This window comes from Phascolarctos cinereus, unplaced genomic scaffold (assembly GCF_003287225.1).
Source record: "Phascolarctos cinereus isolate Bilbo 61053 unplaced genomic scaffold, phaCin_HiC Scaffold_2;HRSCAF=192, whole genome shotgun sequence".
Taxonomy (NCBI): domain Eukaryota; kingdom Metazoa; phylum Chordata; class Mammalia; order Diprotodontia; family Phascolarctidae; genus Phascolarctos; species Phascolarctos cinereus.
This window is the reverse complement of record NW_027555625.1, coordinates 228,417,847-228,445,148: the sequence shown is the minus strand read 5'-3', so window position 1 is coordinate 228,445,148 and position 27,302 is coordinate 228,417,847. Positions and strand designations below refer to the sequence as shown.

Genomic DNA, 27,302 nt, shown 5'->3' with positions numbered 1-27,302 from the left:
TCTCTTCCTCCTCCTCCTCCTTTCTTCTTCTTCTTCTTCTTCTTCTTCTTCTTCTTCTTCTTCTTCTTCTCCTCCTCCTCCTCCTCCTCCTCTAAGGGGAATGTTGTAGGCATAAGAGACCTATATTTTAGTCAATAATTTAACTAAGTCTCTTATTCTATTCTTGTGGACAATATCATTAGATATGAAATAGATGATAGCACAATTAGAGCTGTATGATTAACCAGATCCAAAGAGTCATCATTCATGGATTGATGTAAACTTGGAAAGAGGTCTTCAGCAGACTGCCCCATGAATATGTCTGTGGCTATATTATTAATAAAAATATTATTAAATATTTTTATCAATAACATACATGGAGGCATAGATGGTACGCTCGTCAAATTTGCAGATAATGAAACTGGGAGAAATAGTTAAAACATTAGATGACAGATTTAGGATCCAAAAATATCTTGACAGCCTAGAACAATGGGCCAAGTCTTATAAAATACAATTTAACAGGGATAAAAGCAAAGCTTTCATCTAGATTCCAAAACAATCAGCTTTACAAGAAGAAGATGAGAGAGACATTGCTAGATGTGCAGATGAAAAAAAAAATCCAGAGTTTTTAAGCAGACGGCAAACTCATATGAGTTAGAAGTGTGACAAGGCAGTCAGGAAGGTTAATATTACTCCAGGCTGTATTAAAGGAGGCATACTGTCTAGTACAAGGGAGATGATAATCCTATTATCATACTCTGCCCTAGTCAGACAACATGTGGAATACTTTGTTCTGTTCTAAGTGCTATATTTTAGTAAGGATATGTTTCTGGAATGTGACCAGAGGAGGCAAGCAGGACACTGATAGGATTAGAAAGCAGACAAAAATTGTTAGCAGAATAATTGGGGTTATTTAGCTCAGAGATGTGAAGACTTAAGAGGATGCGCTAGGCATCTTCAGGTATTTGAAGGCCATCATACAGAAGAAGTGCTGGATTTATTCTGTTTGGTCCCAAAAGGAAGAACGAGGAGCAATGAGGAATGGGCTAGACTGGATGGTCTTTGAGGTTCTTTACAACTCTAAGATGGTGTGAACTGGACCTAGGCCTGAGGAACAGAATAGGCTGGATTGTATTTGAAAGCATTAAACTATTTCTCAGTGACCCCAAATTTCTCTCTCAAAAAAATTGCAGCTTTTTAAAACCATTAGTCTTCCAATGATAACCTATAACTATAAATCATGCCACGAATAGCACAATCTCCAGAATATCAAAATGACAGCTTGCTCAAAGGGCAATGGAAAACCATATAGCAGACATAAATAGGCAGTACATGAACAACCAAAAATTGTGAATATTGGGCACAAAAGGTAGTATCAGAGTTATGAGACCAGAAAAGGAGTTGGGTTGGTCATACAGAGCGAGCGCCATTCTGTGTGCTCCGTTGGTGCCCAAGGAGTGTTAAGAGACCTAGAAGGAGGCTTCCCAAGTGCTGGCTAGAAATCCCATGGAGGACTGATAGGGCAACGAGGCAAAAGTCCCATAGAATGAGAAGGCATGGGAAGTTTGCAATTTGTACTGTTAAAAGGAATATCTGCATCAATGAGCTGACAGATGTACAGAGATGATTCATTCCTTTTGCATTAAGCATGGTTCTTACTGAATCACATAAACCTTCTTGGGCCCATTGTTCTAGCCTGTCCAGATAGTTTTAGAATCCTAACTCTATCATCCAATACCTTACAACGTAAAATACAATACCCACCCACTTCCCCACCATGAGAGAGGTGAGATCCAGAACATCTACAGAAGAAGGAGGCAATAAAAGGGAGGTATAGGGGAAGGATGCAGACAGTGGGGAAGAAGACAGAAAAGATTGTTTTTCATATTGTTCACCCCTCCCTTTTCCCGAATATCATGTCATTCCTTGGCTTTGGTGATGCTCTTCTCTCTTAGTTCTCCTTCTACCTATCTAACCATTTCTTCATAGTTTATTTTGCTAGATCGTAATCCAATTTCAAGTGTGAGTGTCCTCCCAATGACCTGTCCTGGGCTTTATCTTTTCCCCCCTCCATTCTCTCCTTTGATGACCTCATTAGCTTCCATAGTTTCAATGATGAAATCTACAGAGATGATTCCCAAATCTATAATTTTGTGACTATGTGAAGCCAATCCTAATCTCTCTCCTGGACACTAGTTCCATATGTCTAACAGACACTTGGCAAATTAAATTCCATTCCCTTCCCTTCCCTTCTCTGTCTATCCCATAAACATCTCAAATTCAACATGTCTAAAGCAGAATTTAACCTTTAAACTCACTTCTGTTCCAAACTTCCTGATTTCCACTGAGGATACCCCTATCTTCTCCCAACCAGCCAGGTTCATAGCTCCAGAGTCATTCTTACTTCCTCTTTCTCCCTCTCCTTCAATATCCACTCAGTTCACAAATCTTGGTTCTGATCGTCTTTCCTTTTTCTTCACTCACGTGGCCAGTATATTAGTTCAGACTCTCATCACCTCACCAGAACTGTTGTAATAGCCTCCTAATTGAACTCCCACCTTCCAGTCTCTTCTCTCTCAATCCATATCCCACACAGCTGCCAAAATGAACTTCCTAAGGCAAAAATCTGACCATGTCATTCGCTTATTCAAAATCCTTCAGTGACGTCCTATTGTTTCTGGTATGAATCAATCAACAAATATTGACTGACAAGCACTGTACTAGGTGCCAAAAATGAAGCAATTCCTGCCCTCAAGAAGTTTATATTCTATTTGAGATCACACGTGCATATATCAGTACATACATATTCATATGTATACCTATATAATAAATATAAATTTCAGGAATTCAATTTCAGGAAATAAAGAAAGGCTTCACAAGGGTGGGGCTTGAACTGAGTTTCAGAGGAAGCAGGGGATTGCTATGAAATACAAACTCTTCATCCTGTTATTTAAGGGACTATAATTTGTCATCAACCTACCTTTCCATCCTCATGTTTTGTTGTATCTGTTGTTATTTTCGAGCTGTGTCTGACTCTTCATGACCTCATTTGGGGTTTTCTTGGCAAAGATACTGGAATGGTTTGCCATTTCCTTTTCCAGCTCATTTGACAGATGAGGAATCTCAGGTACACAGGGTTAAGTGACTTGCCCAGGGTCACACAGCTAGTAAGTATCTGAGGCCATACTTGAACTCAGAAAGATGAGTCTTCCTGACTCTAGGCCCAGTGCTCTATCCATTGTACCTTATAACTGCTGCTTATAACTCTACATTCCAGGCAAACTGGATCCCCTCCACCAAATCACCATTCCTGCTCCATGCATTTTCACAATTCAGAAGCATAGAATCAAAGAATCTGGGAGTTTGAAGAGACTGTTCAGCAGTCACCTAGTCTGACTCATATTCAAAAGTCACCCCCACTATAACATACCTGACAAGTGATCACCCATTGTCTGCTGGAAGACCTCTAAGGATGGAGAACCTACCACGCCCAGAAGCTGACCATTCCATTTTGGGAGCTAAATGGAGTACTATAGAGAGTGCTGGGCCTGGAGTCAGGATGACCTGAGTTCAAATCCAGTCTCACACCCCCACTGGCTGTGTGATCCAGGGCAAATCACTTAACCTCTGCCTACTTCAGTTTCCTCAAACATGGAGATGATAATAATAGCACCTACCTCCCAGGGTAGTTGTGAGGATCAAATGAGAGAATATTTGTAAAGTGCTTTGCATGGTACTTGGCACATGTATGCATGGTGCTTAATAAATGCTTATTCCCTTCCCTTCCTCCCAACCCATTGTCAGGCATTTTTTCTGGGACATCCTACATTTGTCTCTTTGCAACTTCTATATATTATTTCTGGTTCTGCCTTCATCAACCAAATAATAAATCTAATCCTTCTCCCACAGGGCAGCCCCTCAAATACTGGAAGACAACTATCATGTCCCCCCTAAGTTTTTTCCCCACACTGAAGATGCCCAGTTCTTCAGCTGATCCTCATGGACTCAAGGCCTTCACCATCCTGGTTGCCCTTTTCTTAATTTTTTCCTGTTTACCAATGTCCTTAAGCCATGGAGCTTAGAACTAACATAACCCTACAAATGAGGTATGAAGATGGCAGAGTACAGGGTACTCCTAAAACCCAAGTTTGCATTAGTTTTTTTAGATGTCAAACCAAATTGACTCATATTGAACATGAAGTCCACTAAAACTCCTGGATCTTTCTTGGAACCATTGCTGTCTAGCCTTGTTTCCCCTACCTTGTACTTGTGAAGGTTTTGGTTTGAGTTCTTGGGTACCCAAGTACAAGACTTTGCATTTGTCCCTATTCAATTTATCTTTCTAGATCAAGCCCAATTCTCTCCAGGGGTGGGGAACCTGTGATCTGTCAAGATCCTTGCGGATTCTTTTAGATCTTAACCCTGTCATTTACTGTTAGCTGTCTCCCCCTTGCTATCTCTCTGATGAGATATCATCCATGCCTTTATCCAAGTCACCAATAAAAATGTTAAATCTCATTGAGTCAAGCACAGATCCCTAAGGTACTACATTTTCGACTTCCTGCCTGTGTTGACGTTGAATCACTCCTTCAGTCTGGCAGTCCAGCTAGCTTCAAATCTATCTGACTGTATTGATGTTTAATCTAATCTTCTCCACAAGAAGAGTATGAGATAGTTTATTGAAAGCTTTGATAAGATCTAGGTAAACTATATCTACAGCATTACTCTAATCTACTAGTTTGGTAAGTCTATCAAAAAAAAAAAGGAAATGTGTTTAATCAAGTATTACCTGCTCTTTTTCTTTCTTTTTTCTTTTTTTTTTTTTGAGGCAATCGGGTGACTTACCTAGGGTCATACCTAGCTGCCCCTGGTATGACGTGTTTTTGATGAAGCACCATTTCCCTTGCTAGATGTTCAGTAACCATCCTCTTTAAGGAGGATCTTTTAGGATTTTCCCAGGAATCAAAATCAAGCTTATATAACTATAGCTTGAAGACTACTCTCTTCCCCTCTTTTCCCCCTACACTATCATCCCTTTTTCCTTCCCCATCTTCTTCTCCTTCCCCCCTCATTCCCTCTTTCCCCCATTTCCCCTCTCCCATCCTCCCTCATGCCATCCCTCCTCATCTCTGCCTCTCACAATCTCCCTTTTCTTTGAGGCTCTCCTCAGGTGCTGTCTTCTCTGTGAAGCCTTCCCTGATCCCCTCCAATCATTCATCCTATTCCCTCCTATTTTACTTCTTTTTCTACACGTTCTGCCTCCAGACACCTACTACCTTGGGTGACCATGAACAGATCGGGTCACCTTTCTGAGTTTCATCTCTCTAATTGTAAAATGGGGGTAATACCCTAACACAGGAAGCCTAACACAGTTCTTGAGGATAATTTTTTTAAACCTATCTGATCTGCAAACTGTAAAACACTATATAAGTGTCAGTCATTATAATGTACACGTTGTATTCCTAAACAGAATCTAAATGCCAGGAAAATAGATACTATTCTTTTATCTTCATAGTCCCAGTGGCTTGCACATAGCAGGTGCTATTGCTGTGTGACTCTGGTCAAACTATTTCCCTTCCTCTGGGCCTCAGTTTCCCCATCTATAAAATTAGAAGATTGAGCTAAAATATCTCCAACATTCCTTTTAGATGACATTCTATGTTTTAAAGCCCTTTCCAGCTCTGACATTCCATGGTTTGATCTCCTATAAGGCATGCTGGGCTCCAAGAGAACCTCTGAAATACCATGAGAGTGGCAGCACATAGCTGAAGAGCTGATTTTCAAGGGTGAATTCCCCTGCCCCTTCCCCCACCCCAGCACCAATCAGCAGCTTTTTTTAGGCTTGCTATATATGGCCATGACAGGAAGGAATGTTGCCCTAACCAGCTCATAACAAGCCTTGGGATCAGAGTTTTCCCTCAACTCTGTGTGCACCTATAGGATCTCACAGGGCAACGTTCTGGACCACTGTTTAAATATATGACCCAAAGGATAACTGCTGAAGGACAGGTAACAATGATGGAAGAAGAAACAACTGGGTGGCCCAACCTATAGACCTAGTCACCGAGAAGGCATGGCGGTGTTTTCTGAGCTCTCAGATAGTTTATAGACACAAGGAATAGGATGAGGAGAATGGTTGTATCTTTCTACATAGGATAGAACAAAAAGAGTTCTGGACTTGGAACACCTGGGTTCCAGCCTTGACTCCATCATTACTTGGACTGGTGACTATGGGCAAGTCACATTCTCTCTCTGAGCTATTTCCTTATCTCTGAAATGGAGATATTTACACTGTTTGCCTCACAAGGTTATTGTAAGGATCAAAGAAGGGTGCATGGGAATGCACTTTGTAAAGTGTGCATGATTGGTTGACTAAACTGTAAAGTGTTATGTACATGGGATTCATGAACATCAGTCTTATCTGCCCAAAGAGACTGAACTTATGTCTTGAAGAGACTGCCTTAAATATCTCTTTATCCCTTATAGTGCTGAGTACAGGGTCAGATGCAACAGGAGCGCAATAATGATAGATTGATGGATTGGTAATAGAAATAAGATGTTTCCCAAAACAGATGGATCTAACTTTACACATATCACATAATACTTTATTTAAGCCAAGATGGTACCATTAGCATACAACCTATTCTCTCCTTGATAAAGGAAAGAGTAAAATATAGTGGCTGGAAGTCTCTTGTTGAACGCCCACTTCTCAATAAACATATTCTGAACTCACCACACTTTACAGACACCTAGGCTCATTGTTAATCTCTTGCTACACAACACTCCTGAGTCAATGAAGTGCCCCACACATCCATACTCACACAATATGTGGGTACAAACACAGAGTATATCTATCAATTAGCAAGTATATCTCCTCCCTGAAAATGCAAGTCCATATTTAGTAACAAGGCTACTTGCATACTCCGTCACATTATTAAGTCAACTTTTGATTATCTAGTGCAAAATTTTCAGGCTAGACCTGCTTCCCCTTGGCTTGTTCCACACTCACAGAAAGCAGAAGGTGGAGAGCCGGTCATTGTATGCTTCTAGGATGCAAACTATTTTAAATGTTAGCCTATAGAAAGCAAGTCTGGTACCAAAAATATATCATGCATTCTAAAGCCATGCAGAAACATTTTAAAAATTCTCATGATTTTGAATCATCCATACCACTTCCTCTTTCTACTAGAGTAAATTATCATAGCATCAGAGCTAGAGAAGGGACGTTAGGAACCACCTGGTCCAACCCCCTCAACTGAGGCTCAAAATTGATACATAAAAAGAGGAAGTGACTTGCCCAAAGAGACACAGTCAGTGGTAGAGTTAGAACTGGAACCCAGGTTTCCTGATTCCTGTCTATTTCTCTTTATCACATCTGTAAGGGCAATTAATGCTTTATGCACAGAATATATGTGCAAGTTGCCTCAATGTGACACATTCCAAAGGCCTCTTTTTGTCTTCCAGGTCAACTATCCTCTATTGCCTTTCCCCCTTCCCTTCCACATTTTCTCTGCTGCTCTGCTGGCCACAGGTCCAACATACCTCCATCTGCATAGGTCTCAGTGCCATAGCCATCCTGAAGTCCGTTATTCCAAGTGCCCTCATACTTGGCTCCACTGCTTGAGCTCTGTCGGGTACCATAGCGGCCCTTGAAGCCGTGAGTCCACTCACCCTTGTACAGCCAGCGCCCCTTGGTCTCTATCCCCAGGCCATGCCTCTTGCCTTGGCACCAGTAACCCTCATAGGTGTTGCCGCTGGGCCAGGTATAGATGCCCACCACTTCAAAGCCAAAGTTCCAGGAACCAGAATACTCGCCCTGTCCCTTGGGTCCCGTGCAGAGCCCATGCCCATGGGCCTTGCCATCTTGCCAGCCCCCACAGTATGCACCACCATCATCAAAGTCAAAGCGACCTCCACTCATCTCATCGTAGCCCCCGGCTTCCTCTCCGCCCTCCAGCTCGAGCTTGGGGGGGAGCCCCAGGGCTCAACCCCCCAGCCCCTTTCCAGTCCTGGTTCAGGGCTGTCCCTTCACACTTAGGATGCAGCTCCAATGTGGTATGAACATGCTCTTGCCCGGGTCTGAAGTCCAGAAAACCAAGGTGTAGGTAGTGTGTGTCTGTCCGTAAATGACAGGCAGAGAGGACCCCCAACGCTCACTCAAGAATCACTCTGAGGGAGCAGAGGAATTGTTGCTTCTAAGACAAACAGGCAGAAAAGATTTCACATCCCCCAAAGTGTAACTCCAGAGGCAGTTCTAGGGAGGACTGGAAAAGTTGCATGGTCCCTTTAAGAAACCTCACTGGGGAAAGAAATGATAGGGGTGAAGACTCTCTAACCAGTTCCAGTAAGGGGGAAATCCCCCTCTGAGCGCCCCAGGCTGTACTAAGTTCCCCAAGGCAAGGCTATCACTCCAAATGCTCAGCTGGCTCCTTTAGCAGTTCTGGTGGGTGTGTGGGGTCTGCCGGTCTCTCTCCTGTAGCCCCCGCCCTCTTCTCCTGATCCTGCCTTCCTCCTCTGGTGGAAAGGTCAGTGCTACCCTAACAAGGCCTTCAGATCCGAGGAGCTGTTCCCAAAATAACCCTATAGCCCAACCTCCCTGGGCCCCTCGAATGAGGTAGGTAAAAGTCCCTCCTTCCCCTGAAGTTAGCTGGGGGGGGGGCAGGGAGGCTAAGGGGGGTAGGGAAGGAAAGGAGGGGAAGGAATGGGAAGGCATGTGTTTAAAATCAGGAGCCAGAGCTTCAGACCAGGGAGTGGCTGGAAGGGGAGGAGAGGGTGGGGATGGGTATCTGTCTTGGCAGTTTTTTGCTTTGTCTTCCCACTGGCATATATCTAGCATACCTCTGGGGCTGGGGCTGGGGAGGTAGGGAGTGTAAAGAAGAAGTTTCAAAAAAAGGGAGGGAAGAAAAAGGCAGACTACTTAAATCAAGGAAAACTTTAAAGTAATGAGAACCTTGGGGGAAACACTCAGACCCTGCTCCCATCACTTCTGCAATCTACTCACTCCCTGAAACAGGACCTCCATGCCAAACCCTGACCAATCCGTTAAGGAACCCACTGGCATAAAGTACAAATCTTCCCTTAAAAGGCATGAGGAATATATTTTTTAAAAATTCTGTTTGCTTTTGGAAGAAAGCACTAGGAAGAGGCTGGGTTCTAGGCACAGTCTGGATAAGGTACAAGAAATCTGACCCACTTCCTATTTGCCTCCCCTTCACCCGCTCCCCTCCTCAAACCAACACACACTTCAGTAACACTGGGGAGCAGTGGACAACAGAGCCCTAAACAGATGGCACACACGCATATATATTTCAGAAAAGGAGCCCTATATACCTTTGCTTCCGTCTCCACTATGTTCTGCCATCACTAAAGTCCTTATATGCCATAGGATATACACGCCCTTCCCACCAGGACCCCCATCCTGGCATTTCTAGTGAATGTACGGCCAGAGAACCTCCCCTCTCCATCCTTCCCATCCCAAACCCCATTTCAGAAAGCTCTTGGGCCAAATGGCCTGAGTGGATTCAGCAGCATCTCAGTTCCTAACAAATGTTTTTGAGACCAATGAATCTTCTTTCTGATGTGCAGTGCCAAGATCTGGACTATCCAGCAGACCCCTGGGGCTAAAAGGGCTGCAGAGGTAATTCCTGGGAAAGTGGAGGCGTGGGAATAAGGAAGCATTCAGGAATCAGGGTATGGGAACATTGCCAAGAAAGATGCAAAGAAGGAAACTATTGCACTAGTTACCCAACAGCTATATTCAGTTCCACACCCCTCTGTTACAGCTAAGCCTGTGACCTGTCAAACCTTGAAAGAATTTTCTTTTTATTTGAATCCTTGAAGGAGGCGAATTCACTTGCTGTTTCACCTTTTAGCTGGGATGTCATAAAGCATGATGAGATTAATAAAAGACTGTGATTCTAAGCAACTGTTTGGGTCTTACATTGGGGTCATCACATCACACGAGCTATCAGAAAAACAAGGATTATTGAGTAATCTGATGACCAATTTTCTAATTCACTTAAAATCACCCAGGGAAAGACTCTGACTTTGCTCTCTCAAGGGGACCTGGTTTTAAACTGAAGCAGGAAGCTGACCCTTCTGTTGCCACCAACACAAATCCCAAGCCTGCTTCCAGGGCCTGGCCCAAAGTTACTATGTGCGTACTCGTATTTCTGGTCCATATATAAGGGGGAAAAACAAAGGCAAAAAGGGCAGTGTTATCTTCACGAATCATGAGCCTTCTTCAGCTAAACTTCAGCTCCTCAAGCCAGCAGACAGAAAAAAAGGAGGCTGTTTGTTCAGGCTGTTTTCTTCTATATGGACGCACCATCTCTTTTTGCCAGTTTTCCTCCAACCACCTTCTCCTACACAGGCAGAGGAGACTAAAATAGGGATGACATATTAAGAGTTTCTGAAACGCCATTCTCTGTTCCAGTTAAAAATTGCAAGGGCAAGGAATACAACTATAGTTACTACTTATATTACTGCTCTTCACAAATGAGACAAAAATTTTACATTGTTACAATTGTGCTCTTGAGGGGGTGGGGAAGCACATTAGTTTTCAGAAATACTCTATTAAAATAAAGGCATATGAAACTACATTCTGACTATAGCACTATATTTAATCTTGACCAGCCAAGTGTTTGAACAGCATTCTGCTAATTCACCATTAATGCTCTTTGTGCTACTGGCTAATTGACTATTTATTGGCAGTATAACTAAGGCAAAGCTGTAATTCTCAATTTGGTCAAGCTTATAGACTAGAAAAAGTCAAAACACTTCATGCCAAAAGCTGTGTGCCAAAACTAAATACCTCTTTTGCTGGGTGAGAAATAAAGAATTCCCTTTCTCCTGTATCTTGTACACTTTTAAGGGTTGAGGGGCAGTGTGGTCCAGTGAATGAGAATCCTGGACTTGGAGATAGGAGGACCCGAGTTCAGATCCTCCCTGTGACACTAGTTATAAAACGACCATGAGCAAGTTACCGCCTGAGTCCCAGGAAACTCTCTAAGATTTTTTTTCCCTTTCTTTTGGCTAGGCAGTGGGGTTAAGTGACTTGCCCGGGGTCACACAGCTAGTAAGTGTCAAGTATCCGAGGCCCCGTTTGAACTCAGGTCCTCCTGACTCCAGAGCCAGTGCTCTATTCACTGTGCCACCTAACTGACCCTCTCTAAGATTCTAAGTCATAGGCTGTGATCTGTTGGTAGAGGGAGCTTCTAAACCAATAAAATCACCAGTCCTTGACACATACGCGAGGGTTAAGTGAAAAGGTTAAATGCATGTGGGCATCATACTCTAATACTCCAATGGATGTCTTAACAATGTGGGTATTCGCTCTAACAACAAAGCTTCTATGTCTGCCCATCCTTTTAGACTCTTGTTCATATCCCCCCATAAATCTACCACAAGGAGTTCACCCAACATGCTGATGGCCTTCTCAGATAGAAGTAGATAACTATTCATCCATCATTTCTTGATTTCATTACACTGGCCCATTTTTTAAAAATTGTCTTTTATTTATATGTCATTTTCATTTTAAAATATATCCCTCTTGTTGTTACCAGCAGAAAGCCATCCCTTTTAAGAATTAAAGAATTTTTAAAAGCCATTTAGCCAAATTAACCAACATATAACAAAAGCTACTAATATATGCAATTTTTCATACCTGTGATATGGGTACCTACTCATATTACCTACCCCTGCATAGAAGGGAAGGATTTTCACATCTCTTTGGAAGCAAGCTTGATCACTGAGACAGGTTTAGGGTTTTATTTTCCCCTTGTCATCATTGAACATATTGTTTCCCTGGTTCTGCTTACTTCATGTTGTCATATATATTCTTCTTATTTCTCATGGCAGAGTAATATTCTCTTACATTCATGTACTCTAATTTCTTTAATTAATGAATGCCTGTCACGTTTCTTTTTTGCTACTGCAAAAAATGATGCTATCAATATTTTTATGTATATGGAACCTTGCTATATTTGATCTCTTTGGGAATATATGCCTAATAGTGGGATCTTTAGGTTAAAGTGTATGGATATTTGAATCACTTTCTTAGCAAAGTTCCAAATAGCTTTCCAGAATGATTGGTTCAATTCACAACTCCACCAACACTATATTAGTGTCTGGCCCATCTTCATTTTTGGTCATGTTTCTCTGATATATAATGATGTGTACGTATACATTGTGTGTGTGTGTGTATACACACACATATTTTATATGTATAATGATAATAGCATAAAGAAGAAATAATTTTTTAAAAAATTGGTCTAAAAGAGCTGCTCCATGCATTTTTCTAGGCATCCTAAAGTTCTTCTATTTCACTGTGGGGAAAAAGTAGATTTCCTAGAAGTTTGAAAGCTTTTAAACAGAGGGATACCTATGGCAACTCATTCACAGGCAATGTTTGTATGCTGAAAGGACCCTTGGATATTTAACTGAATTCTCATTTCACAGGTAAGAAAACTGAGACCCAGAGAGGCTAAATGATGTCCCAAGGTCACATGACTAAGGAGAACCAGAACCCTGTTCTTAACTCCAAATGCAGGGCTCTTTCCACTTATATTCTGCTGCCTATTATCTGACTCAAACTTACCTTTCAGTGTTATTCCACATCACATAAGCCATTGTAGAGTCTCATCCTTTGTTTCAATGACCAATATACACCTTTTTTCCTTCCCTAGTTGGAAAATGGCTTCTGAGATATATGCTCCCCACAAAGCAGTAGTTTAGTTTCAAGAACTGGTAATTTGCATCCAAAACACTTCTGTAGGAATATATTGTGGAATGCACATGGATTTGAGTCTGGGCAAGTAATCTAATCTCTCTGGGCTCCAATTTCTTCATCTATTAAAAAAAAAAGGTAGGGACAGGACTTGGATTAAATAAAATTTAAGGCCCTTTCAGTTTCAAATCCACAATCCCATGATTCTGGACCTATCATGCTCCCTATCAACTGCCAGGCAAGCTGACACTGAAAAACACCATGTCTTACATAGCTTGACTTGTCATCTGATTAGGTTGTCAGCTTGCCTGGACTGTTCGATTACCAAGAATTCCTCAAAAGTAGAGGCCAGTAGAGACCTGCAGTGACAGCTCCTAAGTGCTTTAGGAACTCACATGTTCTTTGGCTCAGTGCTGACAAAGAAAGAATAACTTGTGAGTTGGGAAGAGAGGGGAGCTCTTCCCTGAGGAAGTATCCCCTCCCCAACCCCCAAGAGCAAGCTGTCATGTAGGTGACCTGATAACGATCTTCTTAATTTAGGGCAAGCTGTCCACTAATTAAAAAAAAAAGATGAAAAATTCTATTTATACAAATAAAGGCACTTTTCATCAAAGACAGAACTCTCTGGAAAGGTTACAAAATAAACAGCTTCACCAAAAAGGCCTTTCAAATCTGTTTATTCAGGAGGCAGTTTTCACACTTTAAGAAGTCATCATGCCAAATAAAATAGTGAGCGAGTGAAAAGGAACTCCTTTAAATGCTAAATACTTTGATATTATTCCCTTCTCCTGCCTACCCCCTCTAATGTGTATTAGTCCAAAATAGTATTTCTTCCCCTTTAACAAAACTGTTCTAACTGGTAAAAGCTCACTCCAATTCCTTGAAGACCCTAAGTAAATGATTTTACAAATTTGGCATAGTTCCTAGCCTATATTGATGCCACCTGTTTCCATTTTGAACATATGAAAATATAGTTAAATGGATGAGCAATCAACAACTTTGGGGCTAATGCTCTTCTGGGGCATCTCCACAGTAATGTTACTGCTGGATTTCTTAAGAAGAAAGGGCGACCTCACATGGCCAGATGTATTACAAAGCAGAACAAGCTTTTTTATTCTTCCTGCCCTGAGGAAATATTTATGAAACTGATTGGGTTGAAACATTTTGGAAATTTAATTTGGAATTTTAGTGGTCTGCTACAAGCAAAAAGGAAATGGTAGCATTTAAACTGTAATGAATGTCTATTTCCAAAGCAACAGCCCAATTTACCCCTTATCTGCTTTCCTCTTCTTTAATGTCAAATATTCCATTCACAGCTCAATAACCCTAAATTTGGAAAAAGCCATATACCCTCCCTCACCCTTTCCTGTTTCCTTCCAATTCCTACAGCCTAATTATTTTATGCAGAATACACAGCAGGAGAAGGAAGATTGCATGTAATGTATGGCAAACAAAGAGCAATACCCAGAGGAGGGCTGTACACAGAAATCCCAGGTGTCTTAAAGCAGGGTAATCATAATTCCAATTTCTTAATATTTGCCTGCTAGAAACATTACTGATTCTAGAATCTTAGTAAAGAAACAGTCCTCCTAAAACTGATTCTCTCAAGTGGTCATTATAGGAAAACAGATCATAGGATTTAGAGCTGGAAGGGACTTTTAGAAAGGTCAAATTAACTTTCTCTGGATTGTAGAGGTAGTCTTCATAGTCAAAGATATAGATGTCCATTGAGATTCATGAAATTTTGATATATATCCTATTTCTCCACAAATTCAAATTAAATCCCTATCAAAAACTAGATTTCTTCACCAGAAAAACATTAATGGGAACTACTACTTGTTCCTATTTTCAATCCTTACACCTCTTCATGTCTCTAACAGGACAACTGACTACTCTTCCTTCCCTGTAAACTGTTTCAACACTTACAATTGAACATTATGAAAAAAATGACTTCCATTTTTGTAATTTTGAAAAGCAACTGAAAGATGAGGTGGCCCATCTTAAGACAGATCACTCCTACTTTTGTCTGCTTTGCCTTCTTCTAGTAGCAATACTGAAGCCAAGAAGGAGCTTGAGCTGTTTGTGAAGCTGCCCAAACTAACACCACCCAGAAGTTGCAGAGCCATAACCATGCAGAATCTAACAGCCCCTGGTTACTTCTGAAACATCATCTGCATTTCAGCTTTAAGTACTCCAATAAACAAGCAGGCCATCTTGCTCCTGTGTTCCAATTGCAGTGGCCTTGTGGGACAATGCACTAAGATGCTTGATATCACTGTATTCATACTAAATCAGTGACTCAGCAGAGTTAATTTAAACAAACAGTAGGTGAGTTCATCCAAATAAACTCGGGGCCTCTCACACACCATTACTGCTAACAAAATCATTCATTTCTGAGGCCTGCAATTTTATTTCACCACCAAATACAGAACAGATAGCTTGTGGGAGGTTTCAGTAGATGTTGACTAAATAATTTTGTGTTATATTTAGTGAACCACAGATTCATGGCCTGACACTAACAGATTAACCCTGGAATCATAAAAACTTGTACTGAATTAAATCAGGGACAGTAAATCCATTTTAAGGCTTTTCACTCTTTGGTGAATTCTTTGGGTCATTAACTATAGCATAAAAATCATTCAAATCATTTACAAAACCCATTCAGATTTTCCCAAATTATCTGCTGCTTAACAGGCCTAAAAAAGAGTGCCTTTTAAAGAAAGCATTGCTATTAAATATTCACCCACCAACAGTTTTGTGAGATTGGTCTCTTCATTGATTTGGAGTCAAAAGACCTGGATTCAAATCCCAGCTGTCACTCACTAGCTGTGTAACGTTAGACAAGCCTTAGAATCCAGTTTCCTTTAAAGTCCAGGTACCACCTTAAAGAAGCTTTTTTTGGGTCCTCTTACTTTGGTGCTCTCTCCCTCTTCAAATTAAACATATTGTATGCTTTACTTAACTGTTTACATGTCTGTATTCCTTAGCACAAGAAAGCTCCTTGAGGGCAGAGACCAATTTTCATTTTTGTCTTGTACCCACATTAGCATGGTTCCTTGCACAGAGTAGGCACTTAAATGCTTGCTGAATTAAATTGAAAGTCAGTTAGCCTTTACAGACCTCAGTTTCTTCCTCTGTAAAACTGGGATTGGGGAAATGGTAGGGTTAGATTGTTTGGTGCTTTGAGGTCCCTTTCAATTCTAAATCCTATGATCCATCTTGGGATGTTTCAAAATGAAAGGTTTTTTTTTGTTTGTTTGTCTGGGGTTTCTTTTGGGACAAGGGGATGGAGAGAGGAAGGGAAACTAGTTTAAAGAATGAAAATTAACTGAGATGCAAAGAAATGTTTTTATTGCAAGCACAGTGAGCAGAGGAAGGTATCTTCTCACACAGAGTGGCTGAGCAGTCTGCCAGTAACTAAGTCACTTTTCCAACCCTTCATTGGTTTTAAAGCATACGGTTTTGCTTATTGCTATCAGGTATACATCATTTCTGCCATATGGGACATTTTCTTGGGAATATACAAGTAATATTCCATGTAGCCCGAAAGATCTTCAATAGTTACATCATCCACATAGGCCCTAGCTTGCTCAGAACAAGAGCGAGGCGAGCCAGATGGAGTTCTGGTATGGAAAGACTGCGAGTAGTCCTCGAGGGTGGATCTTCGTTCTGGTGCCAAGGGAGGGACATTCTGCAAGCCTGAGAAGGAGTACACTTCCATGTCTTGCCACCTCTTACATTGGCACTCCTTGCCTACGCATGCACATGGCTTGCCCAGGTTTAGCTTGGACACTGATTGAAAGTCAGAGAGATCACTGGCCTTGAGACTCGCTTGGGAGGCCAGGGCAGCATCAGGGGAATCTTCTTCTGTTTTGCCTTCTGATGTACCATCAGGAACTGTAGCTCCCAAGGGCTCTTTCACAGCTCGTGTGTGATTAGCCTTACTAAGAGAAGAAATAGAGCATTCCCTTGCACTGAACTCATTAGCAGGTAGAACCCCTAGGCGGCTATTGCTGTCAGGACAGTCAGTTTGGCTTTTGTGTCTGAGCTGACTGGTGGAAGACGCAGCCTTTGTACTGCAGTGTATAAACTTTGGAGGATGAAGGACTGGAGACTTGGAACGCCGACGACGCTGAGTTCTCACTGCTCCTCGTGAAGCCTTTCTTGTAGAACTGAATGGAGAAAGCACAGAAGATGATATTTGGGTGAAATACAAAAATCAGGAGTTAATAACTTTCTACACCATTTTTTTTTACCATACTTAACTAGGAGGTGAACAACATAATGTGATTCCACTAAAATACAGTTAAGTGTACAAAATCTAGATTCAATACAGAGGCACATATTATCGCTTAAGTACAACTGCAACTCTTGTTGCTTTAAACAGATTTTTAACTACCTTTCCATTTTTATGGGAAAAGTTTCAACATTCCTGGGGAAAATATACTATATCTCTCAGTTTAATGAACTTAGCTTTGACTAAAAGGAATTTGTAAAACAATATTCTTACCTGTGCCAACTGTCTTTAGATGCACACATGGTTTTAGGTTTGGTCTCCTCTGTAGCTGTCCTAACTGACACTCGGGCACTTGCTCCCTCTCCAACACAAAGGGAAGCTGTGGATCTAGAAGTTGAGCATAAAGATTGTGGTCACTACAGACATCTCTAAAGGAGTTTTCAAGTATTTCTGAAAGAGTCTGACCTCTTTTCTTGTGCCATTTAAAATGGTGTCTACCATAAAAAGTCTCTAGCCAGCTAAGGAACATACGTATACTAGCATAGTCCCTCACATGGACCCTTAGGAAACTTTTCTCTCTACTGCTTGTCACAGTAAGTTTTCAGCTAACACAGGAATACAACTAGATTCCCCAACAGAGTAATTTGTGTGACATAATTTTTATGAAGCTTGTATAGTTGGTTAAAATGACAATCTAATTTCTCTGACAAGTAGTCAGCTCTGCCCTGCTCACCCCCTCCCCAAAACCTTTACCTTATCAAATAACTTTTTAATGGTTTTAGTTTATACTTACCAAAAAATCTTTTTACAGAAATTCTTCCCTGATCCCCTACAAAAGGCAGGTACCCAAAGGTCCTCAGTTTTTAAAGCCATAAATCAAAGTACTAAGTCCTAAGTATAACCAGCACTGGACTATTAATAGGCTTTTAGATTGTTTATCTGGGGCAGATCATTCTTCATGTGGGGGGAGAATGTAAATGACACTGAATATCTTTCGATGGTAAGCCAGATTTTCAATATGATTATCTGATCTTCAGAATCAAGCTTCTGAAAGACTTAATACAACTTGGATTATAGACTAGTTCCAAATCTCCAACTTTCATTAAAAAACAAAAAACATATTTTTTTCTAATAACAAAAATCTGAAAAATGTGCACATTTTAATCTCACCATAGAATTTAGGGCTAAGTCATATCCATTTAAGAAAGGTAAAAAGATATGATGTTTTAGAACAATACAAGGGTCACCAAAATGTTTCCAAAAAGAGACATTACATTTTAACGGATCTATGATCTTATCTATGATCTCTCTTCAACAGGGTATATTGCAACAGGTCCATAGCTTCTAATCCATGGCTGTCTATCTTCCATAGGAGGTCTAGTCACCAGATTGGAGGTCTTACTCTAGGTCTTAAGCCTCATGGGAGTTTAGTGCAACTTAGGTTGTTCATTTGCTATCCTTCATTCTCAATAAATGACTAGTCAGGCTTTTTTCCCCAAACATATATCTATAAGGTATTTAATGCTCTATCATGCCCACAAGTCATCCTTGGTACTATGTTACAGATTATTTATGTGTAGACTAAGTCCCTCCATTGCCTTTAGTGTCACCTAAAATTTTGATTTCTTTCGATAATGTGATATACCACGATATGAACTAAGAGAGCACCAAAAGACCTAGTGTTAAAAAGATGGATTTTTGTTTCTAGAAGAAACGTGGGATTGTTGAAAGCACAGTACAAGCACTCAAATGCAACTTAATCTACTCTTTCCCCCACTCAATTCTGAGCCCAGCTCATCATCCATCTGCAATGTCTATCCAAGACTTAGGTACTGATGGACAAACTCAATAGGCTATCCATCTCACCACATATAGTCTAGACCAGTGGTGTCAAACTGAAAAAGAAACAGATTCTTGAGAGGTGCATATTAACTCAGAAAACCACAAATTAACACTATGTTGTACTGTATTTTTATTTATTTTGTTAAACATTTCCCAATTACATTTCAATCTTCTTCAGGAATTCCTAAGGAATTTGGGCAGCAAGTCTGACACTTCTGGTCTATATAATAGCAATCTTTGCACACCTGATTTTTCCTATGTCCATTGTTAGACCAAGCCCTTTAGTGGTTTTAGAATTCATTTAGAGGTATCTGTGATATTCTTTAGACTCACTAAAATCAGCACAATATCCACAAATAGGGGTCATCTGAAAAACACCATCTATAGACTCCCTCTTCCATTTATGATGTATATCCTCCATGATTTTCTATTTGTTCCATGTTTTATACTGATTATCAATGAAGCACTGACCAGAATTATCTTTGCTGTTATCAAGGTATCTTGTATGAGTCTAATCTACGCATGGGAGACACTTTGTTGGAGAAAAGTCTTTAAGGAAGTGTTCTGCTCTACACATTAAATGGTTTTTAGAAATAAACAATAAGACAATGGGATCATATATTTGTCAAAGTTTTTCAGTCAACTATGTGACTATGAGAAGGTATAAAATATCATTTGTTAAAGCCAGTCTGTAATGATCTACTATCTTCATCAAGGATACCCTCAATACATGCATAGAATATTCTCAAAGATTTTATAGAGCTGACAAGCTAGGCATATGGGTTAGCAACCATCATACTCTCAACTACTTTTTTTGGTCATAATGGCAGCTATGATTTTTCCACTAATCATGTATCTTCCCTTCTGTTCAGCTATCTTGGGACTCAATCTCTCCTCACCCTCAAAATTATACTGAATCCAAGGCAGATTTCCTCAATTTACACTGTGTCTGCTCCAACGCACAAGGTCTTCCTTAAAGCCATTTCCACATTCTCAGTTAGCAAACTGGAGGCTGAATGATGAGTCCAAATTTGGTGGGGTTCCACTATCACAGACGAAGAAAATCGCTTATGGTAGAAATGCTGACAGATCTGCTCCATTTTTCACCTGCTGTCTTCCTTCAAATTTCATTTTTAAATGCCCAGGGATGATCTTCCTTGACTGGGTTTCAGGCTAAGCTCTCTGAAAATTTTTTTTCTCTCTACCACTTCATGCCATTTAATGATGATAATGTTCAAATTCCTACTGACCTCTTTCATATGGTTTTGTAAATGAATTTATATTCTAAACTACTGTTTCCTCTGACTTGTCATCTGTCTCTGCTTGGTAAGGAGATAAAGGATTTGCTGGCTGAGGAAATTTTTGCATACTTTTGGAAACTTCCATAAGAAACAGTGATAAACTACTGTCAATCACTTTTCCTAGTTCTAGCTCCCATTCTTTAATGTCAATAAATCATTTGATTTGGACACATAACTGCATCTCATCTTTATCCCTTATTCAAATTTGGTATTGATTTTAATCTTTGTTCTAATAAATTGACATTCTGACTGCAGAGAGACATCTGATTCTGAAATGACTTCCCGAGTGGTATCTGATTATTTCCTATCTTAAAATATGGTCAATTTTACTTCTTGGGATCTTGTGTGCTCCTCCAACTTTCTCTTTAAAAGATACATGTATATTTAAATATTAAATAATATGTAGGTATAAAGTTTCTGAGCAGTATCCTGCCTCATTTCTTAAAAATGAACCATATTTTCCCACATATTTCTCACCATCTTCTCCATATCTAACTTTGCATTAAAATCACTAGTTTGGAGGATATTAATGAGTTCTGCATAGAATTTCTCAATTTACTCAGCTTATGTTGGAGCATAGGCTGCAATTACCTTTACAATGGTCTTTTTTATTACACTCATTGCAAGCACGGAAAGACAAGATGATCAAATGTGCCATAAAATGATGTTTCTTGTTTTCTTTGGGCACAAGCTAAAACCAACATTTTTATCTGCCTCTCCAAGAAACCCTCTAAGTCCCCTTTCCATTTAGTTCTAATTTCTTTTTATCTTCTAGTTTCATCTACAGTAAGAATTTCAATGTTCAAATAGTTCAATTCTGCCAGTAACATGCTGACTCATTAGTTTTATATCAGAATCCCACATTTAGAATAACACCTGTTAAAGTAATGATTAGACTGTCTAAAAATTTTATTTTTCAAATCAAGAATGTTTATAACAAGATACTAGCCTAGATAAAACAGATTACCATTACAAACTAAAACAATCTGTTAGAAATGATCACATAATTTAAATATTTCTTAGGTTTATAAGGGCCACCTGGTACTTGCTAATGAATTAATAGCTCACACCTTTATGTAGTGCTTTAGAGCTTACAAAACACTTTCCTCATAATAATCTTGTGAAAAGGGTAGCATGAGTATTATCAACCTTATTTTAAGATGAGGAAACTGACGCTTCAAAGAGGTTTGTTTAAATTACTTGCTGCAATTATCCAGCAGAGTTGGAATTTAAACTTAGGTTTTCTGAACCCATGCTCTTTCCACAATACCATAATGCCTCAGTTTCTAAACCCATAATGACAAAAGGGCTGGGAATTGCTGATGAATTGCTAGTATTCTCACTCTGCTTAGTCACAGTAATGACTCATCCTTTGTATTATTTAATATTCTCTTTCACAGGCTCTCTTTCCTTCCTTTCGTACAAACATTTTTGACCATATTATATTATTACTTTATCAGTCTTTTTAAAGGTTTCAAATGAATTGCTGGCAGTGGTGGGGAGGAATCACAAAAGTAGCCTGCTTTAATATTTTCAATTTTTTAAAGCACTATAAAAGATGACTTCCTACACATAAGAACATTGCATTGCCTTTCATGATGCTAGCTCAATGGAAAAAAAAATTCACAGCAGAATTACTAATTTTAAGAGTTAAGGGAAAAATGACATATACTTGTTAAGTTTTGTTTCATGAAGATCTAAGGATTTCAGAATATAAATCTTCTTGTATGGACTCAAATTCTTTCTAATTTTAGATTTCATCAGTCCAAATAGGAAGCTGTTGCCACATAAATAAACTTACTACCTTCACACAAGCTTAACTTATATACAAAAAAGAAGTACAAAGATGTCAGTAACTTTATAGATTTGATGAGACCCAATGACAGCCTCTAAATTAGTGAATAAATTGCCTGGTTTTTCAATATTGTTTATAACCATAGAAACATATTTATATAGGTTCACATAACTGAGATCTCTCTAACCACATTCTGATTTTCACTTTTCTACATAAGAATACATGTAGGAGCACTTACTGTGAATACAGAATTTTGAAAATGTCTTTCTTTGCTAAAATCAAACCATGGTTTGGGAACAAGGAAAAACAAGTATTGTTCCCCTCATTTCTCTCTGCTGCTAACAAAACACCAAAATAGTAGTAAAACAATAAACCTAAGAAGGGTCCTTATTTGGGATATCATGGAAGTGAAAGATGAATACTTCTGGAGTAAACATCTGTCATGAAATCCTCTTACCAGGCTAGGGTAATGACCAAACCACAAGCAGCACTGACAGTAAATTTCATATAAACACATACCTATTGCTAGGTGTTCTTGTTTTGCACTTCCAAGAAGGAAGGCTCAAAATCAAAATGAAAATCCTAATTACTAATAAAAATTTGGTATTTTCTCCCTTATTTGGGTAGGGAATGAGGATACACATGACATATTGAAAAGGTCAAGATATTAAGATTCAGTGAGCAGCTGGTCTGCAGGTGCACTAATTACTCAGACCAAAGGGTCCAAGATTATTGATCTCAGTGACAGAACCCTACTGAATAGGTTTCCATAGTGATCAGCTCAGCAATCAAGGTCCATGAAATCTATAAGTCTTTAAAGATTTCTATTGAGCCAATTCAGTTTTAGTGAAAGATCCTATGATTCCTCTGAGATATTCAGGTTAAATTCATCTCAGAACTTGCTGGGATTTTATTTAATAATTTTCAATTTAAAAAAAATTCCTTAGCAAAAATAAAGCGATTCATTGTGAAAGACAACCAAAACACTTAACTCTGAAGTGTTTTAAGGAATAGCATGCTATCTTTCAGATTTAATGTGAGCAAGATGGCAAGGACAGGCAGACTGAATAATTTTTGCCTTTTGATAGCTGAAATTTTGCTGGCAGACTTTGGCTAGATAACTGCACCATGAGAAGAATGTGCATTAATTTCTTAATGATTTGAGATATTACATAGAGGATAGAAAGATCTCTAAGAAAAGATGCCGTTTAAATACAATTAATGAAAAATTCCCAAATACCATATCACATATTTACCCTGCTGCGTCCACTCTTAGCTTCTTGAAAGCTGTCTGCAGACTCTCTTCTTCTCCATCCTTGGCTTCAGATTTCATTGTGGAAGTTGCTTCACCGTTCTGGTTGTTATCTGTTAATGCTGAAAATAAAATTAAAAATTTAATTTAAAAAAGGACACAGGTTCCATAATATAATATTTCCATATTAATTGGCATTTCTCAGGGGGGAATTCTAGCATGAAGAAAAGTATTTTTGAAAGGGAATTTCATGCTAAAATACTGGGAGATAGCAGGCAGGAATAAAAAATTAAACACTTAAAATATGCAATTTTTTAAAAACTAAAATCCATTTGATGCCAATATCCTAACAGCTGGGCTTGAAGAAATAATTATCTCAATATCCTTGCTTTTTAGTTTACCTGCTAACAGGAAAAAAAAGCTTCCTCTTTTTGCAAGGGTCTAGGTACCCTACAAATACACTAATCTTTTGATCAGAACTGAATTGTATATATGTGAGAACAAGGGGAGACTGGACTGCAAGGTAGAACACTTGGATTCTAAGAAATGCTATTCTGTTTCCTACTGGTCTGACACTTAATCCCATCTTAATATAACCCTATGACACATATACTATTCTCCTCCTGAAGTACCCACTTGAGTACTTCCTAACCTACACATTCATGTTAAAAAAAATGTGCTTCAGTGTATAAGGTATCATTAAGCCAAGATTAAAGCAGGTAGAGTTAGAAAAATAGTTCCTTGATTACTGATGTATTCCATATAGTACCTAGTTGACTGATACCTAGTCTTCCATATCATATTCTCACTTCAGAGTAGTAAAAATAGGAAAAATGTAAAAAAAAGTCACTTAATAAGGGTTCAATCTACACACTGTTATTTGTAAGTTAATGTGAAATTCCGTATAACAAAAATAGGCAAACTACTATCTACCTCCAAAGAATAGGAATACAACTAAAAACACACACAAACAAAACAGGACATTCTTGAAAAAATAATACTCTTTACCTATCTCTTCATACTGTTCCCTTCTCCATTCTCATGCCTCTTCCTGCCACCCTACCAACTTCCTCCTTGGTTCTTCTAATTTCACATCTGCTCATTTCTCAGTTTGATGTTGTTATGAAACTTCGAAAGACTAGAGGTGTCATAATACATCTGATATATTATCATACAAAGAGGCGCAATCAGAGAATGATTATTTTCACTTAATTGTTGAGAATGAGAATGAGGTGATGGCACTACAAAACAAGTTCCATGGATACTATCTAAGTTGATCAAGAAAGGACAGTATTGCTTTATATTTATTTTTAAAGTGTCCATTCACATCAGCATTTCAGACAGTGAAAATATGCTCAGAGAACTCAGCCAGATTTCATTCCAACTTCCTAACAGAGATTTAAATATTCTTTTCATTGACCTTGAATCACACCCAGGTTTACAAACCAGGCACACCCCTCTCATCCCACTTATACTTTACAGGTCCTTCAAATTCTAGATCTACAGCAGAATAGCCCAAATACATAAATTAACTATCTTTGTTTAAAGCTTTTCTTGAGGGTAGGGACTTTTACTACTCTGGTATTCTCCACAGCAGTGTTGTCAAACTCAAATAGAAATGGGGACCACCGAATATTACATAAATATACCAGTGGGCCACATATTGATTTTGACAACCATATATTAACATTCTCTCTATTATGTTTTTATTTATTTTGTTAAATGTTTCCCAATTACACTTTAATCCAGCTCAGTCCCAAGCCCCAAGGATTTTGGAGGCCTGTGTTTTCACACCTCAGCTCCACAGCAGCTGGAAGTTATATGCAGATTACAGATGTTCATAAAAAACCCACCAGTTTTTCTTAACTCCAAATCCAGGATCCTTCCATTATAATGCAGTGATCTGTGTAGAACATGATCCTTCCATTATAATGCAGTGATCTGTGTAGAACATGATCCTTCCATTATAATGCAGTGATCTGTGTAGAACATGATAAGCCAGCGGGGACACACACAAAAAAATAAGTGAAAGACTATGCTCCTGTTCTCTAAAAGCTTCTAATCTAACATTATGCAAAATAAACTTCCACAGATATCCTTCACTTTCTTCCCAGCTCTTGAACTCTGAGCCATAAATAGTGAAAAAACTTCTGATTCATACCCAAACTAGGCATGGTGCTAAACTACTGGCTCTAAGCTGATTGTTTAAAAAAGCATCCTTTTTAAGAGCTTCTTCAAGAGTTGACAGACTTAAATTTCTATTCTAATAAAACAGCTTCCATTTGTCCCAAGAATTTAAAATGAATACTTTAACTATTTTCCAATGTCCAGCATTTTCCTCATACTGTTTCTTTTTTTAGCTCAAAGTAGTTAACCTTTACCCTGTGGGGTTAATCCCCCTTAACTCTAGTGCCTTCCCTCTAAGATTATCTCCAATTTATCCTGTATACATCTTGTTTGTACATAGTTGTCTGCATGCTGTGTCTTCCATTCGACCGTGAGCAGACACGGTCTTTTGACTTTCTTTGTATCCCCAGCATTTAGCACAATGCCTGGCACATAGCAGACACAATTAAAACTTACTGACTGATGACAGATCGTTGTAAAGGCTTTATTAGACAATATGTTATTGCTTCTTCCTTAAGAGCTCTACAAGCTAACCGGGACAAAGTTGGGATTAATTTTTGGTATGGGTTGCTTCAAACTCCCCACAATTAGCAATCAAATTCTCTAGAAACAAAATTTTACAATTTTGTTGCTATTTTTAAAGCACAGACATCACTTTACGTTGACCAGTCGCATGAGAATCCAAAGTTAATTCGGTTCTATGTCAATTCAACATCTCCCCTACCCCGACCCCATTTTTCCAAAATCGCAAGGTTTGTATCTGGAAGGGTCCTTGGAAATCATCTATCATCTAATCCAACTCTTTCATTTTATGGATGAGGAAATCGAGGCAGAGGTTAAGTGGCATGTCCTAAGTCTAGCAGAAGTAGAATTCAAACCCAGCTTTTCTGATTCAAAATCCCACTTTTTTCCACTTACACTAACAGTGCCACCTAGACCATGACGGGTGCTAGCGTATTTAAGTACCTCACTATGAAAGGTAAAGCCCTAATTTCCTCTACTTTTAAGGGGTATTGATACTTTGGCACTTTCAGTCTACTGCTTTAACTTTTCCGATTAACAACAGGTAGCGAATCCACCAGCGCCTGGGCCTCGCTAAAAACGGAGAATTCCCCTATTACAAATGAGACATTTCCAGAACCCGGCAGACGTGGAGGATAAAGATTGCAAAGCCATCCCAGAAACTCCCACCGCATCCAGAAGCTCAAAGTAAAGACAAAATGTCACATTTTTCAGCTCGGAAAGTCAACACTCCGGGCCTCGGGAATTTGCAACAGGTCCGCGGCTGAGGGCTGGAAGAGGCCGGCACATTCCGCGCCCCGTCCCCGTCCTGAGGCAGCTGCCGGGACTGTCCGACAACGACCCAGGGTCCGGGCGCCCCTGCGGCGGCCGCCCCGTCTGCGCTCCAGGCGCCCGAGACCTGGGGTCCGGCAAGGGCTGGGGGCGGGTCGGAGGGGAGTGAGGGAGAAGGGAAAGGGCGGGAAGGGGCAAAGGGCAGCCGCCGCCAAGGGGAAGCTGGCGGCCGAGAGGGGCGGGACGGGGGCAGAGCTCGGGGCTGAGGAGGCGCGGGCGGGAAAGGGAGCCGACGGCGGACGCGCCGGGGCCGGGGCCGGGGCTGGGGCGGCAGGAGGGCCGACAGGGTGCCCCCGGCTCCCGGCCAGCCGGAACGGTCAAGCGCGGCCGAGGGGCCGCCCAGGAAGCGCGGGGACACGGCCCCGGCAGGCGGACGACAGGACGACAACCCCGTCGGCCGGAGGGCCAGGCCCGGCCGGGGGGCCGGCCCAGGGCACGGTGGGACAGGGCCAGACAGCGACCGCCTGGGCCCTGCCCAGTCACACACTCACCTCCCAGCGGCAGAGGCGGTTGCCCGATCCAGTCCAGTGGGCTCCGCTCTTCTCCCAGACCCAGGGCCCGGAGCCCCGGAGCCCAATAGGTGTGAGGGGCGCCCAGCGCCACTGTACTCTCCCACTGCGCTTGCGTCGCAGGGACCGCAGCCCCGCCTCCGCTCCTGCTCGTCCCACCCTCGTGACTCGGCAGCGCGC

At 40.3% G+C, this 27,302-nt stretch overlaps 2 protein-coding genes across 4 annotated transcripts in view; both read right to left on the bottom strand.

The window, feature by feature from the left end:
* The window catches only part of JPH2 (junctophilin 2), a 62,571-nt gene extending 53,981 nt beyond the window's left edge, over positions 1-8,590 (bottom strand). Inside the window, exon 1 of one of the 2 annotated variants that reach the window (XM_078149852.1) lies at positions 7,522-8,590. In XM_078149852.1, coding sequence (XP_078005978.1) covers positions 7,522-7,900 — 379 coding nt within the window. In that variant the 5' untranslated portion in view covers positions 7,901-8,590. The remainder of the gene's footprint in view (positions 1-7,521) is intronic. The other variant, XM_020984137.2, reaches the window with a different exon arrangement.
* A 7,445-nt stretch (positions 8,591-16,035) lies between these two features.
* OSER1 (oxidative stress responsive serine rich 1) lies at positions 16,036-27,233 on the bottom strand. Of its 2 annotated transcripts, none has more exons than XM_020984135.2 (4): positions 27,105-27,233; positions 23,138-23,255; positions 17,217-17,330; positions 16,036-16,878 (listed from the first exon to the last, which is right to left on the bottom strand). In XM_020984135.2, exons 2-4 carry the CDS (start codon positions 23,212-23,214, stop codon positions 16,182-16,184), a joined length of 888 nt encoding a protein of 295 aa, XP_020839794.1. In that variant the 5' UTR covers positions 23,215-23,255; positions 27,105-27,233; the 3' UTR covers positions 16,036-16,181. The 2 variants fall into 2 exon arrangements, with proteins under 2 accessions (XP_020839794.1, XP_078005977.1); XM_078149851.1 differs by lacking the exon at positions 27,105-27,233 and adding an exon at positions 24,987-25,007.
* Positions 27,234-27,302: the final 69 nt, after the last annotated feature.